Source organism: Drosophila takahashii, chromosome 2R (genome assembly GCF_030179915.1).
Source record: "Drosophila takahashii strain IR98-3 E-12201 chromosome 2R, DtakHiC1v2, whole genome shotgun sequence".
NCBI lineage: Eukaryota > Metazoa > Arthropoda > Insecta > Diptera > Drosophilidae > Drosophila > Drosophila takahashii.
Window position 1 is genome coordinate 9,355,934 of NC_091679.1, and position 21,755 is coordinate 9,377,688.

Below are 21,755 nucleotides of genomic sequence, written 5' to 3' on the forward strand. Positions count from 1 at the left end.
TCACATCTGAAAAGAATAGTTTTAATTGGCAAACACAGCATGGATAAATTCGCAGTAAAATCATCAGTGTATTAACAAAGAAGCCAGTTTTGATTATTTTTGATCCCCGGTTTCCAATAGAACTGCATATTGGCGGCAGCTCTCTCGGGTATGGGAAGCCTATATATTTTTATACCCGTTACTCGTAGAGTAAAAGGGTATATTGTATTCTTGCAAAAGTATGTAACAGCTAGAAGGAAGCGTTTCTGAGCAATCAAAAAAATATATATCCATCTCTCACGCACTCCCTTTAGCCGAGTGACGGGTATTAGATAGTCGGGACACGAACCCGACTATAGCGTTCTCTCTTGTTTACATCTGAAAAGAATAGTTTTGCTTGGCAAACACAGCATGGATAAATTCGCAGTAAAATCATCAGTGCATTAACAAATAAGCCTGTTTTTATTATTTTTGATTCCCGGTTTCCAATAGAACTGCAAACCGGCGACAGCTCGGATATGGTGCTATCTTTTTGCGCCGTTTGAATTCGAAATTAAATACGCATAACACACGTGGCCTTTCTACCTAGAAAACCGGTGTGTCAAAAGGATACCAAGTGAGTACGGTATTGACAGAATTGACGAATTGACAGAAATATCGAACAACTGGATTCTGGTTGAACAACAAAAGAATTCAAAAATATCAGAAATCGTAACCAAGTTGAAAAATAACGATTTACCATTGGCATTGTTTGCCATTTATGAAATTGGATTGAATGTTTTGTATAGAAAGATGCAGAGGAATTCAAGAACTCATTGTTTCCTGTAGTTCCTCGTACGTTTTGCTAGTCTGTTATAAATCAGGTACATGAGTCTATCAAGCATTTAGTTTGGGAGAAAATGAGGGACAAGGTCATTATCAAGGTCAGATCATTACTGGTTTTCTGGTATGGTAAAATATGTTCGAGGATTTGTGGAGGACTGCATTACGCGCAGAGTGTCTAAGGGTATGTCAGGAAAACCTCAAATTGAATTACACCCATTTTCAAAAACTAGCATTCCTTGGTATACATCCAAATCGAAAAAATTGAGCGGAAAAAGTGATCGTAAACAATATATCATTTCACGGTTTTACTAAATACACCTTTTCTTTAGAGGCCAATACTTGTATAAACGCAATAAAATCTTTAATTCTCATTTCTAGCATGCCAACACGTCTCTAAAATTAAAAAAATTTATTTTATGGCAATTTTCTAAAAATTACGAAACAAATTTTTTGATTATATAAATAAATTCAGAGGTATTTTCAAAAAATTAAGACCGGAAAATAATTTCAATTTTTTATCCTTTTCAAATTAAAAAAAAAGTTGCCGTCATTTACAAAAAAAGTCAAATATTATCACTATGGACGGCAGTCCATGTAGTGACGAAGCGCACAAGGAGAGCGTGCAAAGGCGACTACTATTATATAGCCGCGAAATTGAAAATCTGCTGCGATAGTCCGATCGTAATGAGTAATACACCAAATTAAAGTTATTGCTAAAACTTAAAGGATTGCATACCAAGACCTCAAGAAAATCATTTGATTTGGGAGAGAGATCGGTGAAAGTGTAAAAGTGAAAATTTCGAAATTTGGATCTGTTGGGGCCGGTGGGGATAATTGGCCCCTCGCACTACTTTAGTTGTATTCCTACTGAAAATGCGCTTATATATGAGAATATATAACAGAAAATCGGACGCTCCGTTCAAAAGTTATACCGAAAACAAATTTGCGGGGCCTAAAATGAAAATTTAATTTTGTTTGTCAGTTTGTCTGTGTGTCCCAAAACATGGTTTTAAAGTCCTGAATTTGATATGATGTTCAACAGCTCGATATAAGAAACATTAGTTGTACCACTTTTAGAAAAACCCGCAAGTTTAGCGGAAAAACAGCTATAAATAGCTAAAATACTGAAGTCCGTAACTTCTAAACTACTGAAGCTACAGACTTGTGCTGTATCTCGTTTGAAAGGTATTTTATTTATGATAAAATTTTATAAAGTGTATTTAATGACGACTGTGATAATTTTTCGTCACAAATGTTGATATCAGAAATTTTGTATGTTGAAGGTGCTATCGTCACCAGTTTTTAACCTCGTTAAGAGGTGTTTTTATTTGATATATGAGCAGATGCCAATTTAAGCTTTAACAGGGTAAAACGTGGCAGGCCAATTTGGGTCAAATCTCAGAGTCAATCAAATTTTATTTTTATTTAAAAAAAATATTTTTGTAAATTAGCTCCGATTTTTCAGTTATGCATCACTTGAGACTCGTTTGAGTTATTTTAATATTTGATATGCAACTTTGGGATATCTTCAAATCTTTCAGAAAAATATTTTTAAAAATTTGTATACCCTTTTATTCTACGATTGTATTCGTGCAAAAGTATGTAACAGCTAGAAGGAAACGTTTCCGACCGCATAAGGTATATATATTCTTGATCAGGGTCACTAGCCGAGTCGATCTAGCCATGTCCGTCTGTCCGTCTGTCTGTCCGTATGAACGCTGAGATCTCGGAAACTACAAAAGCTAGAAGGTTAAGATTTTCCACACATATTATTGGGCCTCCTACGCAGCGCAAGTTTATTTCAGCCCCCTCTAACGCCCAAAATCGCCCACTAACGATTTAAAAATGTGTCCTGCTCCCACATCTTAAAAGATTTCCGAGAAGTATAAATGCAATTTTTTTTTTGTGTATATTTATACCTATCGAAATGTAGAAGACAATTTTCAAATCGGACCATTCATTAAAAAGATATACGGAATCAAAATTGTTTGTTGTATCTCCCTCGCACTCCCTTTAGCTGAGGTTCAATTATTAGATAGTCGGGACACCAACCCGAGTACAGCGTTTGCACTCCCTTTAGCTGGGTGACGGCTAATAGATAGTCGGGCCACTAACCCAACTGTAGCGTTCTCTCTTGTTTAATTTAAAATTAAGTATTTTGTAAGGGAATTTTAAATTTAAAAAAAATTCTGTTCGCCGGAATACACGCGATTTCCGAAAAAAATATTTATCCCAATGTTGCTTCATCAATTCTTCACGGAGTGGTAAAATAAAATTTTGGTATTTGTGAGACCTGCTAGTAGAGACAACGATTTTAGTTTAGCAACTTGCATCATGCAACAACAGCGCAACGTGTAAGAAGAGAACAGCAATACGAACACGGGAGAGCAAAAAAAAAGTTTCGATTGATTCTGAGATTTTACCCAAATTGGCCTGTCACGTTTTACGTGGAATAAGCCAGGGGTCATCCATCTTTATATATGAGCCTTAAGTAACCTGGTTTATCACTTGACTAGCATTTTGCCGTAAATTGCATTTTTAAGATTGATTCAAGACACTTTTGTTTTTTATACAATTTTTTTTTATAAGTTTTTAAGTTGCTGAACAAAAGTCATTTTATAGAAAAAAGGTGCAAAAAGGTATAAGAACGCTTAGTTATGAGATTTAAAGGATTCTTTTGGTAATAACTTTGCGTTTTTACCTTTGTGCAACTTTGTACTATTACTAAGTTATGCTCAACAGCTTGGCATTAAGCAAGCAGATTCTAGGGGTTCCTACGCAGCGCATCAAGGTGCCGCGACCCCTGTACGCCCACAAACCGCCAAAAACTTGTGCGCCACCTGTTTAACACTGCTGCTGGTGCTAGAAAAGAACTGCCAACTCTAAAAATAGGACCGAATTCAAATTGATTATCTTGGTCACTCTAATTACCAATATTTTAATGAAAAATCTGAATTGTTTGAAATGGGACGCGCGTAAAACATACAGGAAGGCATATTTAAATTAAAGTTGTTCAGCTGAGTAACGGGTATTTAATAGTCGAGGCACTCGACTTTTTCGTTCTCTCTTTCTCGCGTTGGACAACGCCATCGAGTATTACTATAAAAGAGTAGATGTCAAACCATAAGACCTAAAATTCTGGAAAAAATTGGGTCTGTGATAGAGGAGGTGTGCACTAAGAAAGGTATTTTTAAAATTAGGCTCCTAAGGACTCCCATGACTTTCGAAAAATGAAAAATTGGTTGATTAAAACATCAACCATTCACAAAAAAGGGCGTTTTGCGGTGTTCACTGTATCTCCTCCAAAAATTATCGGATTTCCATTCTGCTTTTACATTTTGCTTAAAAGAAAAAACCCGCCCCTGAGAAGCGCGATTTAAAATTTTTTTTGTTTAAAGCTCACTCGGTGCAGTTCCAGGGATTCCAGATTCAGCGTGCCTATTTAAATGTTGTTTTTAAGTTGTAAGTGAGTAATTTTAGGTCTTATGGTTTGGGCTGGGGGAACATGACGCAAATCGACATCTACTCTATTATTGTAAGACTCGATATGGTGGGTTAAGGTGACAAACAAGTTTTACTAAGAAAAAGTGAAGTTAAAGTAAGTACGTATGGTAAGGAAAATTTTTTTTTAGGTGAGACTAAAGTTATGTAATCGCCTTTATTTATTTGTTTTTAAAAAGCCACTAGGATGGGCTTCGTTTGATTTAATTAATTTTTTTTTTGCTCTGCAAAGCGTGTTCTTTTTCCAAAGCCGGTCCAAAAAGTGACCGTTCTCTCATTTCCTCCTAAATCCTAAAAGTGATATTTATGAGTGACCATTTATCACATCATTTATCGATTATACATATATACACAATTCACACTTAAAGCTAATATTAACTAGATGTTTACATTCGGGCAACCTGACATTTGATCAGCCTCGATCATCACACACACAATCCTTTAGTCTAATTACAGACTTGCATCCACGGTTTCAGTCTAGCAGCTTCAAGGATTCCTTTATAAGGCAGTTGTGTGAGCTGACAATCTTCAATATCGGTTACCTCGTAGCGATCGTTGGGGAGTACTCGACTAACTTGGTATGGCCCACGGTATTTTGGTGCGAATTTCTTACAATGTCCAGGCCTCACATCAACATAGCTACAAAGTCATTGTTGCATCCACAAGCGTTTTTGTGGCGACATGAAACTAGGATCTGGGCAGTGTGAAAATTGGTAGACTTGCTAGTAAAAGATGTTCTCCGGTTCGCACTCTTTTTCGTACTACTTTATTGACAGCTTCAGTTGAGTTAACATAGTTGAGTTAACATACTAGATAACAGAGTGCACAGACTCTGGAATTCATACAGATTCATACAGATAAAAATATACAGGGAAAAACGCAGTTTGACCGAACATCCCGGCACCCTTGAAAGGATCTGCTTTCAACACTTCTTAGTCCTTCAGGTCAGATGTTGGAATCAATGCCAGCTTGTGAACTGGCCTAGAACAGTAGCCAGTAGGAGTTCGAAGATGAGCAACTCGAACCAGCCCATCCTTGCCCGCTACCACGGCTTCGATACGGCCGAATTTCCAATGTTGTGGAGGGCGATTATCATCGTGTATGATGACCAAAGATCCAACGTTGATGTTTGTTGTAGACTGAGACCATTTGGTGCGGGCTCGCAGTTCGTTGATGTATTCTGATGACCAGCGGCGCCAGAACTCTTGTTTGATGGCTGTCACGACATCAAAATTTGGCGCTCTGGTAAAGCGCGCAGCGATTTTCCAATTAATAGGTGACCCGGAGTAATTGCTCCATAATCACTCGGATCAGAAGATAATGGTGTGAGCGGGCGTGAATTAAGAATGGCCTCAACTTCAGCCGCCACTGTGGTGAGCTCTTCGAATGTCAGCCGTGTATTCATAAGTGTTCTGTTGAGCAATCCCTTTGCGCTTTTCACCGCCGCTTCCCAAAGGCCGCCGAAATGTGGTGCCCTAGGAGGAATAAAATGAAAGTTAATAAAGTCAGAGGAACAAAATGAATAAATGACATCTTGCGTGGCTCGGTCGAACATAAATTTCTTCAGTTCGTGGAGATGATTAGCAGCGCCTGTAAAGTTGGTAGCATTGTCACAGTAGATGTCTGATGGCAATGCGCGTCGAGCAATCATTCGCTTGAGAGCAGCGAGAAATGCACTAGTCGATAGTTCTGACACGACTTCTATATGTACAGCCTTTGATGCCATGCAGATGAAGACTGCCAGGTAGGACTTTACAGGACCCTTTCCACGTATGCGAAAATAAGTGTTGATTGGACCGCAAAAATCTATGCCACACTTGGAAAAGGGTTGTTGCGGCAGCAGTCGCTCAGCAGGTAGTGATCCCATTAATTGCTCTTGCAGTTTCGGCTTGTAGCGAACACAAGAAACGCAGGATCGGACGACGCGCCTTGCTAAGTCTCTGACGTTGACGATCCAACATTCCAAACGAGTGAGCGCCACCAACGCCTTTGGTCCAGCGTGAAAGTTGCGAATATAAAGATGCCGTACATAAATCCATGAAATGTGCGACTTTTTGGGCAAAAGGATCGGATGTTTCTCACTTTCTGGGATATTGGCGTTTTCGAGCCTGCCACCGACTCTGATGAGCTGGAACCTTGACGATAATTCGATGAATGGATTGAGGTACTTTAATTGTCCGTTTAGCGGTCAAGATTTTTGCAAACGTTGAAATTCCATCGGAAAGGCTTGATGTTGGAGATTCCATATTATGCAATCGGATGCGTGTCGTAGTTCTTCTGGTGTCAACCTACCCGCCTGCGGTTTGTCCTTCTTGCTCGTGAGTCGATAAAAACGGAACATCCATGCCACTACGCGTAGGCAGCGAGTGTACGAACTTATGGTTTCCAATTTTTCAAGAAGATGGTTAGAACTCACAATGGCTGTGAATGTGCTTTTTCGCTTCTCCGAATTGACTAGTTCCATGTCAAGATTCTTGTGACTGGGAGACGTGGGCCAGTTTGACATATGTTGCAATAGAAACGAGGGACCAGAAAACCATATTGAGGCTCGGAGTTCAGGCGTAGTTGCTCCCCTGGACACAATGTCAGCTGGGTTGAACAATGTTGGTACATATCTCCACTCTCCATTCGAAGTTGAATCTTGGATTTCAGATACTCGATTTCCCACGAACGTCGATAGTGTAACAGAGTGTTCCTGTAGCCAATGTAAAACAATTTGGGAGTCTGACCAAAAGTACGCTGTATGCGGCTTGTCCATAAGTAGTGGGTGAACCTTTGCATACAACTGCGCCAGTAAATGCGCTCCGCACAATTCCAATTTCGGGAGAGACTTTCGTTTCACAGGAGCCACTCTGGATTTAGCTGTGAGGAGTCGGACAGCGATGGTTCCATCGATGCATTCGGTACGCAGGTAAATGGAGCAGCCATATGCCCGAATTGAAGCGTCACAAAATCCGTGAAGCTGAATTGATTGGTACTGAGCCTGTAGGCAATAGCGAGGAACCGAAAGTTGAAAGTTGAACAACTTCTGAAGGATTGCAGACATTTTGTCCAAGCGATATGCAAGTGTTGCGGTACGGATTCATCCCAACTCAGTTTTGCGAGCCAAAGTTCCTGTAGAATGATCTTGGCGACGATAATAAGCGGCGACAGAAATCCAAGTGGGTCGTATAGAGCGGAAGCGACAGAAAGTATTGTACGCTTTGTGGTTGTTGTGGGCACGTTTTTGGGAGTGAACGCAAATAGTAATGTGTCTGACGTCTGATCAAACTGTACTCCCAGTGCACTGGTCACGCCGTCTGTGATTGGGTTGAGATCCTTGTTCGTGTGACTCTCGACAAATTCCGCGTGGTTTGAGTGCCATTTAGTGAGCGGAAACTGACCGCATTCTAGTATTTTGGTGACTTGATCCTTCACGACTCGCAAAGTCGGTAGGTCATCTGCTCCGGTTAGTAAATCGTCGACGTAAAATGAAGTCCTTATAGCCGTAGCACCAATGGGGTATTCGGCGCCATGAAAATCTGCTAAATGATGTAGACTTCGTACAGCGAGGTATGGAGCGGAAGCCATTCCGTATGTAACCGTGTTGAGCTGATATGTACGTAGTTGTTCACCTGGAAAGTCTCGCCAGAGAATGTACTGAAATTTGCGGTCGTTTATGTCAACATTTACTTGCCTGTACATTTTCGCTATGTCGGCGGTTAGGGCATAGCGTACTAGTCGAAAACGTAGCAGAAGCAGAAACAGATCATCTTGTATAGTTGGGCCGCACAGTAAGATATCATTCAATGAGAGTTGATTCGACGTCTTACATGACGCATCGAAGACCACTCGTAGTTTTGTGGACTCACTCGTTGGCTTCATCACACAATGATGAGGGATGTAGTAGTGCGGGACCGATAAGTCAGGATTTGTTACGAGCGACATGTGGCCCATTTGTTCGTACTCGTTCATGAACATCCTATATTGGGTGTAGGTTTCCGGTGAACGGAGAAGTCGCCGTTCGACGCTGGGGATTCTTCGACGAGCTACATCAAAGGAGCTACCAAGCTGATTGGGAGAGTCCATAAATGGCAACTTCACAACGATCCTTCCATTTTCCTCGAAACGCGCTGTCTGCTTAAAGTGCTCCTCACACAATTGGTGTTCGGGCTTGAGTCGCTTAGCTGATGCTGCAATTGTTTCCACCTCCCACAGACGCGTTAACTTTGTGTCGATGGCGGATAGGCTTTGAGCTAGATAGGCATAGGACTCCCTTGATTGAGTTGAACGATGGCTTCCTGCGACTACCCATCCGAATAGCGTCTTTTGAAGAGTCGGCAAATGGGATCCGAGTTTGACTTGGCCCACTGCGAGAATATCGAAGAATGCCTCTGCGCATAGCAGCATGTCAACGCTCCGGGAAAGATGAAATTGATCATCCGCTAACGGCATATTGGGCGGAAGATTCCAGGTCGAAATATCAATATGTGTATCCGGTTGATATGCGATGGTAGGCGTTATACAGAGGTCGAGAGATAATTCGAAGGGCGAAAGTCGAGACTTTATTGTCGTTGATGTGCGATGCTTTATGTGTGTATGCGAGACGCCAATGCTTCGAATTTGAATGCTATGCTTGTCCCGCGGCAACCTCAGTTTTTGAGCAAAAGCCTCGGTCATGAAATTGACCTGGGAGCACGAGTCAAGATGTGCTCTCCCGAGTCGGTAGGAACCAAGTGAGTCCTGAACTAGCACCATTGCTGTGGCTAAAATAACTTGTGATCCTTCCTTTGCAACAGATTGCGCGTGAGCATGGGTTGCAGCTCCGATAGGATGCGTCAGCGAACTATCATAAGTTGGTGCTCCGCTGAAATGTGGTTGAGAATAGGCAACTGATCCGCCAGGCTGTGGTTGCGAATGAGCATACGTAGCTGCGATCGGTTGAGACGAACTAGTCGATGGTTGTGGAGACTCAGCCTGCAGAGAGCTGTGGTGGTACAGTAGCGTATGATGCGGCTGATGGCAGCTTCGGCAGCGATTTTTCGACGGGCAATTCGACACCTTATGGCCTTTGCCAAGGCAGTTGACGCACAGGCCATTCTTTTTTACCACTTCTAGACGTTGCTGTGAATCCAATTTCCGAAACTGGTCGCATGCCAGGAGTCTGTGTCCGCTGCTGGAGCACAAAATACACATGGCTTTGGTGAGTGCAAATGAAGAGTTATGGGCGTTGTTAGATGCAGACCAATTTGGCTTCGACTGGAAAGCCTTCCGAGATTGATTCGAGGAATTTCCGCTGGACACTAAGTACTGACAGTGCCGTTCAAGTACATTGACGCACTGATTCCAGGATGGCAACGACGAGTAGTCTAGCGATTCGTTCCATTTGTTCCGAGTTTGCTGATCGCACTTGTCCATGATCAAGCAAATTAGCATTGACTGCGAGATTTGTTCATCCGAGCCAAGCGACGACAGTGAGCTGAACAAGGCGGATGCATTATCGATGAGGCTGCGTAATTGATGTGCATTTGACGAGCTTACAGGCTGCAATTTAAAGATTGATGTTATTGTTTCCATAAATATTAGCGCTGGCTTGTCATATCGAGCCTTTAACTTATCCAGGGCCTTTGGAAAGTTCTTACTGGTGACTGGGAACGCCTTTACTGCTTCCAGTGCTGGGCCCCTCAGACAGTTGAGAAGGTGGTTAAACTTTTCGATGGCTGACAAATTCTCGTGAGCAGTGAGCTGCGTAAACGACGTGATGAAGTTTTTGTACTCCGTGTGAGTACCATCAAAGGTGGGCAGCGGCAGTCGTGGACGTTTCGACTGCGGTGGTGCTGTGGTACTGGACTCCAACACTGTGCTGCTTAGATCTTCGCCGAGGAGTTGTTTGATAGCCAATTTAGTTGTAATGTACGTATCCTCGATGTCAACGCGCCCGTTGTCGGTTGAATCCAACGGTTCAATTTTGGATTGAATGGTTAGTGCCTGTCTAAAGTAGGACTCCATAATTCCCAGACGACATTGGAGTTCAGCGGCAGAGCGGTTGAGCAACTCCTCCTCAACATGATCATCAATAATCGATTTAATTCGCGAAATGTTTCTTTTAACATTTGCTCTTTGACGCTTGGCCTCGTCAAGAGGGCTTGGATTCGGTACCATGATTTTTTCAGTGCAGTCAACTTTTTTGAGGTTAAAGCTGATGCGTGCGAAACGACAGAAAACTTCTGCGACGGTGTAGCGCGACGACTTGCCGTTAATTTACGACAAATGTAAGGGCAAGCGGCTCACCGGTGCACAGAAAGATCGAGAATCGAAAGCAATGCAGAAAACGAAACGTTCCGTTTCCAATTCTGAGTCGAGAGTAGATCAAGAATAGCGAGCGCAAAGCGAAGACGAAGAATAGTCCCGTTGGTTAGCGACACTGGACTGCACTTGCGTTGGTATGCGTGTGTGTGTGCAGCTGTGTGCAGACGGAATGAGCGATTAAGGCAAGGTTTTTTGCACGTTTAAATAAGTAATTATTAATTTATTTAAACAATTTAACTAACACACGTGCCCCACGTTGGGCGCCAAAATGTTGCATCCACAAGCGTTTTTGTGGCGACATGAAACTAGGATCTGGGCAGTGTGAAAATTGGTAGACTTGCTAGTAAAAGATGTTCTCCGGTTCGCTCACTTTTTCGTACTACTTTATTGACAGCTTCAGTTGAGTTAACATAGTTGAGTTAACATACTAGATAACAGAGTGCACAGACTCTGGAATTCATACAGATTCATACAGATAAAAATATACAGGGAAAAACGCAGTTTGACCGAACAGTCATTAACATTATAGGTCATAGGAGCTTTGTGTCTTAAGGCATATGCCCTATATATATATATATATATATATGTTTTCATTACGAGTTTGTGACCGTTTTATTTTATCGCTAGCTTCGTCTCTCCCACTTCTAAGGCAACGCGGCTTTTTGGAACTTCAAGATACTCCGTAAGCTCATCTACAACTGGACCACGCTGATCGCAACCGAAAAGTAGAATACTGGGTGTCTTGCCTGTACTACACTGAACCGAGATATTTATAGCGAATTCCACTCGATTTAGTAACTTATACCCAGTGGCGCAATTTGCATTCGGCCGAAATTGGGTATGGAAATAGAATGCATTCGAGAAGGAATATTCGTAATCGATCGTTTCTCCAGCTTCTGGATCGTAGGATTGTAATGGGGCATTGTTTTCGTTTCTCGCTATCCCTTTCCATCGAGACTTTGGGAATCGTTTGGTACGCACTTCGACTAAGTAGTCGATTCTACATTACATTGATAATGTCTAAAGACGAGATGTCTAAATAAAACAAATAATAAAATTGTAATTTTGATTTGAAAAACACTATATTTTATTTGGCTTCAAATAAACCCCTATTACGTGGTATACCAGTTCGTAAAGCATTTGAATTACAACCCTATATACAGGGTAAACCAGTCAGTAAAAAGGGTGCATTACAAACCTATAAACCAGGTGTCCTATTCAGTAATGCACTTGCATTACAGCCTCATATACTTGGTATGCCACTCAGTAAAGCGAATAGATTACCATCTCCTATGCAACAGTACATAGGACGGTAATTCGAAGTATGCGATTTTGATGGTATAGTAGCGGAAAACGCGGCCAACCTTATGGAGTCGTAAACAGTGTTGTGGTATGAAACCGAATGCATTCCGGTTTCGAAGTAATGCGGTCGGAATCGATTCTCGAAGGCAAATTTCCGCCACTGGGATACCAGTCTGCTTGATTTAGGGGCTCGGATAACTTCCCTAACATCGGAGACAAAAAACGGTTGACACGCTCGACTTGCCCGTTAGCCTGTGCGGTAGCAATAGCTACCTTGATGTGATCAATATTTCTTGCTTCGAGGAATGCAGAAAATTCAAAAGACGTGAAGCAAGTACCCCTGTCCGATATGATTCTGCGGGGACGACTGTAATATTCAAAATATTTTTCTTAGGAAGAGTTCACTTCCTTGGTGCTGGTGAAGTTCTCGGGGTATAATTTTACAAATTTTGTAAATGCATCAATTGTTACTAGTAAGTGTTTTCTCTTCGAATTTATAGAAGGAAGGGGGCCTAGGTGATCTATATGAATTGTATCGAAGGGAACCGGTATTTTGGGTATGATATGGAGTCCTATCATGAATACCCTTCGGCACAGAATGTAGAATACACGGCAAACAGTTCTTTATAAATAAATCGACTTTACTTTACAAAACAATATTTTTCTTTCAACTTTCTCACGCATTTATCTGAAGCAAAATGACCCAATTTCTCATGGCATTTTCTTATCAATTCCTCTTGCATTCGGTTCGGAACATACATACACAGTTTCTCATTATCATTCGACCTATACACTACACCATCCATTAAAACAAAACGTCCTACCTCTCCTTTCTCCAATTTCTGTCGCAAAGAGCGCACCTCATCGTCCCTCATCTGCTCCGTCTGCAAAAGCAAATCAATGTCGCATGGGTCTGCTCCAACAATACCAACAGGTTTATCAACTTCGGAGAATACTTTCACGGATTCAATCGGGTTTTCAGGTCCACAAGGTATCTTAGGTTCTATTGGTTTTTCAGGTCCACAAAGTATCTTAGGTTCAATCGGGTTTTCAGGTCCACAAGGTATCTTAGGTTATATCGGTTTTTCAGGTCCACAAGGAATCTTAGGTTTTATCGGTTTTTCAGGTCCACAAGGTATCTTAGGCTCTATCGGTTTTTCAGGTTCACAAGAAACATAAGGTACACTCGGACTTTTAATCATAGACGGTGTCACACACGGATCGGAAACTTCTTCAACCAAGTCATCAGATAACAACTCCGTTTGCATACTCACCGCATCGACATGAGCCATACTTGAACCTACTTTCTAACTCAAGGAACCAAGGAACTGCAATCTGTTACAATTAGGAAAGGCTTGTGTTCTAAGTATATACTGTAACGATCCCTGATCGCCCTGAGTTGGCGGAGCTAGCTCAGGGGATTGGCTGGATTAGGTCCACGAATTTATACACGTGGCAGTACGCCGAATAAGAACACAAGAATATCCAATTCGCAACAATGCCTTTATTTCTGCTTATTTCTTGCCAACCACACAACTTTCCGCTCCCCGGGTTTTCCGTCACTCCGGTCTTCCTCCAGGGGTCCACTCCGGTGTCGCCTTCCCTGTGCGTCCGATCCGACTGGTCTGCTAGGACGTCGTCCTAAGCTCCGATTGGGCTGCCTTGACCAACTTGATCGTCAGTGCCTCCGTGGCTGGCACACTCGCCGGCCTCGTCGGCGAAAAACGCCCGATTGGGCGACTAGCGCGCACAGCTTGGTCACTGTCCGATCCCGTGGTTCGCCGGTCCAACGACTCGGCTTGGGAGAGGCCTTCGATTGCCGGATTGGGCTGACATGTGTCCTCCGGGCAGGATTTGCTGGCCCCGTTGAATTACTCGTCTTCGGTGCTATTTCGCCTACTCCGTGGACGCTTTCTCAGCTATGCCGTACCGTACTTGGTCTCCTTGTTTCCGCTGGGTCTAAAAACTCTTTGTCCTGATGATTTCCACTTCACTTCACCGACCATACACTGCCTCGCGCCTGCGCACTAAGAGACCCTCCAGCCGCCAAGGCCCTCCTTATATACCCGGCCCGCCGCCATCTTCTGCCGGGTAACTTTCCATCACGTGATCTTCCACCAATGGTATCGCCGCTGGTCCCGATTAACGGGTCGCAATCGTCTTTGGCTTTTCCATGACCAAATAAGGTAACAAACTTGGGTCCGCCGCGCTTGGGCCCCCTTTCATGCCCTTATAAGGTATCAAATCTTGCTGACTCTCGACGCTGCTTGGCTCTTCGCTTCTTCGCCATTCCTCGTAGTCCGCCATCCCAATTGACTCTCCTTTCCCCAGCGTCTTCTAACGGCCTTTCCCTCCATCCTCGGACTGGAACAATCAAGCGGTTCCCCGTCTAGAGGTACTGCTTCGCCTCCTTAGGTACTGTTTCCTGTATTTAGGTACCGTTCCCGTATTTAGGTACTGTTCCCGGTCTTTATTCTTGTGCGGTATTCCAAAAACTCACAGTACGGAAACGACGTAAAGCATATATAATCGCCAATGTTTCAAGTTCAAAGCTGTGGTAAAGAGACTCGGCTGCGGTGGATTTTCTTGAGTAAAAGAAAACGGGGTGAAGCTTCTTATCTAACTGTTTCGGCAATAATACTGCCCCGAACCCATGAGAGCTCGCATCCGTATGAAATTCCGTTTTGTAATGGGGATTGAAAATTGACAGGACTGGCGGGTTCGACAATGCTGTTCTTAACTCCACAAAGGCATTTCGTTCGGCATCTGGCATTGGAAAGGGCCCTCCTTTTTTTAATAGGTCGGTCAAGGGCTTTGCCACGCGTGAGAAATTAGGAAAAAACTTTCGAAAATACGAGAATAAACCGAGACAAGAATGCAACGCTTTACTGTTGAGTGGTTCTGGATATCTTTTGATCGCTCCCAAATGAGTATCGTTAGGCGAAATGCCCTGAGCGCTAACATCATAACCTAAGTAATCAATACATTTTTGCATAAAGCTGCTTTTTTTTAAATTTATTTCAAGGCTAAACCTAACAAGAATACTTAACAACGTAGTTAGTACCTTCTGATGCTCATCTACAGTATTCGATGCCAGAATTGTATCATCCATATACACAACAATTTGACGACTTCTAACCAGATCGCTTAATACGTCGGATATAAACCTTTGGAATACAGCCGGACCATTTTTGAGCCCAAAAGGCACCTTTAAATACTTAAACTGCCCGTCCGGAGTCACAAAGGCAGTATATTTCACGGATTCTTCTTCAACACCTATGTGGTGGAAACCACTCTTAAGATCTATAACAGAAAAGACTGATTAACCTTCAAAGTATTCTAAACAATCTTTTCTAAGCGGTAAAGGAAAATTGTCACGAACTGTCTTGTTATTCAACCCACGGTAGTCAACACACATTCTTATTAACGTAATGGCTTGCTATAATATCCCGGCACTCCTGCATTCGAACACAACCAAACTCATCGCCTACGATTGCAACACTATCAGTCGACACCACCACGTTCGCAAATTCGTTCATCCATTCATGAAACACCTCAACCTTCACCGGGGATGCAATTATGTTTACAATTAAACATTGATCTTTTTGCTTATTTAAACTGTGGCAGGGTATGTTTTTAAAGTTTGACTTCTTAGTAAATAGGGATGCACAGTTTAAATCAGAAGCCACCGCAACAGTATTGTTTAGTGAATTATTATCTTCATAATTTGGTACAACTTTTCGTATTACTAACTTAAGTGACAATAGTTTCAATACATCTCTGTCTAATAACAACGGCGTCGGTAATATGAGACTAGGAATAACAAAAGCTTCAATTCTGTAGTATTTTTCTTTAAACACAAGTATTAATTTAACTTTTCCAATTATCATAATGTTTTGTCCGCTAAGGCCACGGAAACGACTAACTTCTAGGTTTTTATAATTAGCAGCTTACGGAATAACTTCTTTACTTACAAAACTCACGGGGCTTCCGGTATCTAGTAAAGCAAAAATTCTATCAATATCAATGCATCCCTGTTTACTAGGTAATTGTATGCTTACTAGTTGAATAAACGAAGTTCCGCCAACAGAATCGTCTTCCTCTTCCTTCTCGTCACTGGTACACAACGCAGCTGTCCGTATACGCTTCGGGCACTCCCGGAACTGATTGCTGAAATGTCCCATTGAGCGGCAATTAAAGCACCTTATGTTGGCGTCTGCATTTCGAGCATCGGAAATGTTGTGCGGTAGTCATCTTCCGTACATCTTCAGTACAGCCGTGCGTGAGACTTGTGCATCATTTTCTCACGCAGCTCATCGAGAGAAACACAGTAATACAATGGTGCTGCGCAGCCGGTGTGATCCTGCAAGCCATCCACAATGAATTTTGTAACGTCCACGTCCTCGAACGTCCCTTGTCCAGCAATATTGTAGCAGCGATTCGCCTTTAAGGATTGAGCGACTCTGCAACTGCTTTGCAACCTCATGGTTCGTCATTTGGAACTCAAGAACTTTTAGTAGGCACTCGCTCAGTTCCTTCCAGGTGGTGGTTTTCTCGTACATCGTGTATGAACGGGCCGACCCCTGCAGCTTGCGATTACCCAGTAGCCAACGCTGGGAGTCGCTCAAACCGTGTGTAGCAGCAGCCAAGTCCACCTCACGGATCCATGCATAAACGCCCACGTGATCATCTCCAGAGAAATTTCGCAAGGTTGATTCTATATCCTCAATGGTGGGCTTTCGGTCCACGGTGCCGCTCTCCAAAGCAGCCACTTGCACTTTCAACTCGGCAAGCTCTTTCCGGGCTCTGTACAGGGTCATCCGGTTCAGAATTTCGGCCATTTCGTCCATTTCGTCGAGATTGCGGTCGTCCCCTCCTGGCACACTCTCAGCTACATTATCGGCATCGTCATCCCATTTCTCAGTAATATTGTCCAACTCCATGGTAGATGTTGGCTGTAAGGCTTCTACCATCGCCCGCAGCTGCTGTATGGCCTCTGTCCCGCTCACTGGTACATTTTTTGCAATTAGCACGCTCATTAGTTTATCCTTTTTCAGGATCAATATGTCAGAGTATTTCATCCCGATAAGATCTGGGGCAAGCCCCACACCTGATTTGTAATCACCTTTATTTATTCGTTTTTAAAAACGAATGGGCTTCGTTTTATTTAATTAGTTTTTTCGCTCTGCAAAGCGTGTTCTTTTTCCAAAGCCGGTCCATAAAGTGACCGTTCTCTCATTTCCTCTTAAATCCTAAAAGTGACATTTATGAGTGACCATTTATTGATTATACATATATACACAATTCACACTTAAAGCTAATATTAACTAGATGTTTACAGTTAGGTTAGCTAAGAAGAGGAAAAACTGGTGTTAATGTGGGTTAAGGCGAGGAAATAGTGAAAACAGCATTAAGGTGCTAAAAAAGTATGCAAAGAGTTAAAATAAAATAGGTGGGGTTAAGGTGAGGTAATATTAGGGGTAATGCGGTGTTAAGGTAAGGTATGTTATGGTTAGAAGGATTAGAATATTAGTGCGTTCTAGGTGGGTTTACTGTTTAGGTAAGGTTACGCGGGATTTTACTCTGATATTAATTTGAATTTGAATATATGAAAAAATCAGCAATAAATGCTTTGCTAATAGTAGTGGACAACGTCGCTTCGGGTATTGCTAGTTATATATATAATTAATTATCTAAATTTTCTTCTACATTTCGATAGGTTATCAGAAATAAACAAGAGAAAACGCTGGCGCCCACAACTTTACAGATTTTCTAAAAGGGCAAAGGGCAAAGGGTATGCAACTTTTCTCTAAAATGCTCAAGCTTCTTCGTGGCATACCAGACATTTCTGGAAAAATATCGGTACTTTCTAAAAATCGACCTAAAGTCGTGAGCACGTGTTAAGTTGAGCTCAAAGAAGCTGGGTTGACAAAAATGAAATTTTTGAAATTTGAATAGCGGAATCGTTTGCCCATCTTTTGCCCATGTTTGCCCACCAATTAGTTTTTTTTGCCCACGTCCAGTTTTCGAGATATAAAATTTCGAAAATTTTCGAAAATTTTCGAAAGTCACAAATTTTTGGAATTCGATTTTTTTTTTTTTTAATCGTAAGAGAATCGTTTGCCCACGTTTGCCCACCTTTTAGAATTTTGAAAAAATTTATACTTCAAAAGTTATCTTAATTATAAGTTTTTCCTTAAGAAAAAATCGTTTGCCCACCCTTTAAAACTGAATATTTTTGGAAAAAAACGTTTGCCCACCTCTCAAAACTAAAAAATATTCACTGCCCACCCTTTAAAACTAAATATTAATGAAAAAAATTCGAAATTTTAATTTTACCCGACCCAGCTTCTCTGAGCTGGTAATCGGTTTAAAAACATTTTTAAATTAATTTTTAAGAGGTGGGCAGTCAATATTTATTAGTTTTAAGAGGTGGGCAAACGATTATTTTCATTAATATTTAGTTTTAAAGGGTAAGCAGTGAATATTTTTTAGTTTTAAGAGGTGGGCAAACGATAATTTTTATAAAAATGTATTTTTAAAGGGTGGGCAGTGAATATTTTTTAGTTTTAAGAGGTGGGCAAACGATGGTTTTTATATAAAATTAGTTTTAAGAGGTGGGCAGTGAATATTTTTTAGTTTTAAGGGGTGGGCAAACGATTATTTTCATTAATATTTAGTTTCAAGGGGTGGGCAGTGAATATTTTTTAGTTTTAAGAGGTGGGCAAACGATAATTTTTATAAAAATGTATTTTTAAAGGGTGGGCAGTCAATATTTTTTAGTTTTGAGAGGTGGGCAAACGTTTTTTTCCAAAAATATTCAGTTTTAAAGGGTGGGCAAACGATTTTTTCTTAAGGAAAAACTTATAATTAAGATAACTTTTGAAGTATAAATTTTTTCAAAATTCTAAAAGGTGGGCAAACGTGGGCAAACGATTCTCTTACGATTAAAAAAAAAAAAAATCGAATTCCAAAAATTTGTGACTTTCGAAAATTTTCGAAAATTTTCGAAATTTTATATCTCGAAAACTGGACGTGGGCAAAAAAAACTAATTGGTGGGCAAACATGGGCAAAAGATGGGCAAACGATTCCGCTATTCAAATTTCAAAAATTTCATTTTTGTCAACCCAGCTTCTTTGAGCTGTTAAGTTGCAAAGCAAAACTGCGCGCATCACTAATTTTTTGCAGCAACATTAAATTTGAAACCGTGTATTTCTCATATTTCGTGTCCAAATTAATATTCTGTGATATGGATTTTGAAGTTGAAGGTATTATCTATAAATCGAGATGTGTATAATAATCGTATTTGTTAAATTGTTCTCGTTACATCAATTTGAAATAATACATGTTTTGTGTCTATGTTGTGAACGTCTTTTTTATGTTTAGCTAAGGCTTTAGTAATGATCCCACAAAATTCCACAATTTGTTGGTATGCCAATTTTTTCGTCTGGGTTTCAGGTAACATGTGTGTTAAAATTGACTGCAGAAATTTGCAGATGTGCTTACAATTGTAAAAATACTAACACCTTCATAAATTTATCAAGGGCAGAACTGGTCGAAAAACAAATTTTTTGCCGCTTTTTACTTGTTGTGCTGTTCCTTTGTCTTCGTCTTTCGTGATTGTGAATAGTTTTCCAACACTAATTATATTTTGTATACCCGTTACTCGTAGAGTAAAAGGGTGTATTGTATTCGTGCAAAAGTATGTAACAGGGAGAAGGAAGCGTTTCCGATTCTTGATCAGGGTCACTAGCCGAGTCGATATAGCCTTGTCCGTCTGTCCGTCCGTCTGACCGTCCGTATGAACGCTGAGATCTCGGAAACTACAAAAGCTAGAAGGTTGAGATTTTTCACACATATTCTTGGGCTTCCTAGCTTAAGTTTATTTCAGTCGAGCGCCACGCCCCCTCTAACGCCCACAATCGCCCACTAACAATTCTAAAATGTGTCTGGCGCCCACACCTTTAAAGATTTCCGAGAAGTATAAATGCAATTTTGTTGTGTATAATTTTAGTATATATAGTATAAATATAAGTAGTATACTAGTATAAATAGTAGCGACCATAGATGCCACAAGTGTGTAAAGGACCATCACAATTTACTACATAAGGACGACCGAACTTATCTTTTGACGTTTTCCTGAGTCTGCAATCCTGAAGTTCTTGCTACTTTGTGAGTGTTTAAGAAATTGTTTAACAACGGTCAGAAAGATTTCAGCTCTATATTGTCTTTACAAAATGTAATAAAACAATTGAAACAAACTATTTAGTACCACGGAACTAAAGTTCAGAAATCGCGCAGCTCTTAAGTTGACTAAAATGTATATTAATGAAGACCCGTTTAGCTATGCGCGATTTCTGTGGTTTCATTAAATTATTTATGTGTGGTTTATTAAAAAATATTTATTTAGCCCCGTTTTCCCTTCGCACTTTACCCCGTTATGCCGTTGCCTTATGCCGTTGCCTTCGATCCTTTGCCCAGTTGCCTATGATGAATTTTTTACATTATTTAAAACTTATTAAATTGTGTAACAAAATTAATGCTTTTTAAATTAACCTTGATGGATGTGATAAATTTGAAATCGTTACGAATTCCCAAGTTAAACTGTGTTTAAAATTAGGGATATTTGATAATTCGAATGCAAATATAGATTTATTTAACAGATTGCTTTTAAGTTCTGATCCATTTATTAATGGACAAAAAAACATAGTTATAACCAAAAGTCAACTATTTCGATACTTGATCAAACAATTTCAAAATTATATTTTTTTTTTTATTTTGTCATATTAAAGCTAGTAAACAATACTAAAATTAATTTAAAGAAAAAATGGCACTGGAAACTGAAGTCCTTCGGCCAAAAAATGATATTAAATCGTAACATTGTTCGTTTTATTTTTTATAATTTTTTTGGTGCGGGTGGAGTTTAGGAATTACTCCCACATTTTTATATTGCAATGATTACTAGGATGCAACATGACTTTGTTGATGGTCTTGTTGAACTATCCTTGCAGCAAGTTAACTGGACTCCCAATCATATTGGTCGTCTCCTTGACTTAATCTTCGTCTTTGATGGTATCGATGTTGAAGTTAGTCGAATTCCGCCACTATCTCTACCTGAAGATTGTCATCATCCTACCCTTCAGCTCTGTATAAATGGATTTTTAAATGCTCCCAGGACTGCAATAAACGTACATCCTAGTTTGTGTTTTAAAAAGAGTGACTATGCTAAACTAGTTGAATCTTTATCAACTCAATTAATTGGTCCTATCTTGTTGACCTTCCTGTTGATGATGCAGTTGGGTATTTTTATAAAGTCCTTTACCGTCTATTTGATGTACATGTCCCTCTTTCCTCCTTGAAGAATTCTTATAGCTCTCCATGGTTTACTCGTCAACTATCCTATCTTAAAAATAAAAAAACAGACTTTTTAAACGGTTCAAAATTTCTGGCTTGCTGACGGACTGGGCCAAATATAGTTCTGCTAAGGCGGAATTTGTCCAGCACAATTCTGACTGTTATCAAAATTACCTGTCTCGTTGTAAGCGTGATTTCAAACAGTAATCCTAAACTTTTTTATTCTTTCGTCAATTCTAATCGGAAATCTAATTGCTTCCCTTATTCCCTTATTCTCTTTTTCTTAATAATAATATAGCATCTGATGACAATGATATTTCCAACCTATTTGTTTTTATTTGATTTTTTTCAATCGACTTATACGGAATGCAATGGTGTTACTGATAATGATTATCCATACCCACTAGCTCATCTGAACTCTATCTTCAAACCAGTGATTAATGTATCTGATGTTCTTCAGAGTCTTGATACTCTTAAGCTCTCTTTTTCACCGGGTCCTGACAAA

General features: G+C 40.6%; 2 protein-coding genes across 4 annotated transcripts in view; both read right to left on the reverse strand.

The window, feature by feature from the left end:
* Stlk (Ste20-like kinase) overlaps positions 1-21,755 on the reverse strand; it is a 265,199-nt gene that overhangs the window by 183,252 nt on the left and 60,192 nt on the right. The gene's annotated exons all lie outside the window — the stretch shown is intronic.
* LOC138912437 (uncharacterized) lies at positions 15,876-17,360 on the reverse strand. The gene is made up of 2 exons (XM_070213273.1): positions 15,957-17,360; positions 15,876-15,892 (listed from the first exon to the last, which is right to left on the reverse strand). The coding sequence occupies exon 1, from the start codon at positions 16,974-16,976 to the stop codon at positions 16,209-16,211; it is 768 nt and encodes a 255-aa protein (XP_070069374.1). The 5' UTR covers positions 16,977-17,360; the 3' UTR covers positions 15,876-15,892; positions 15,957-16,208.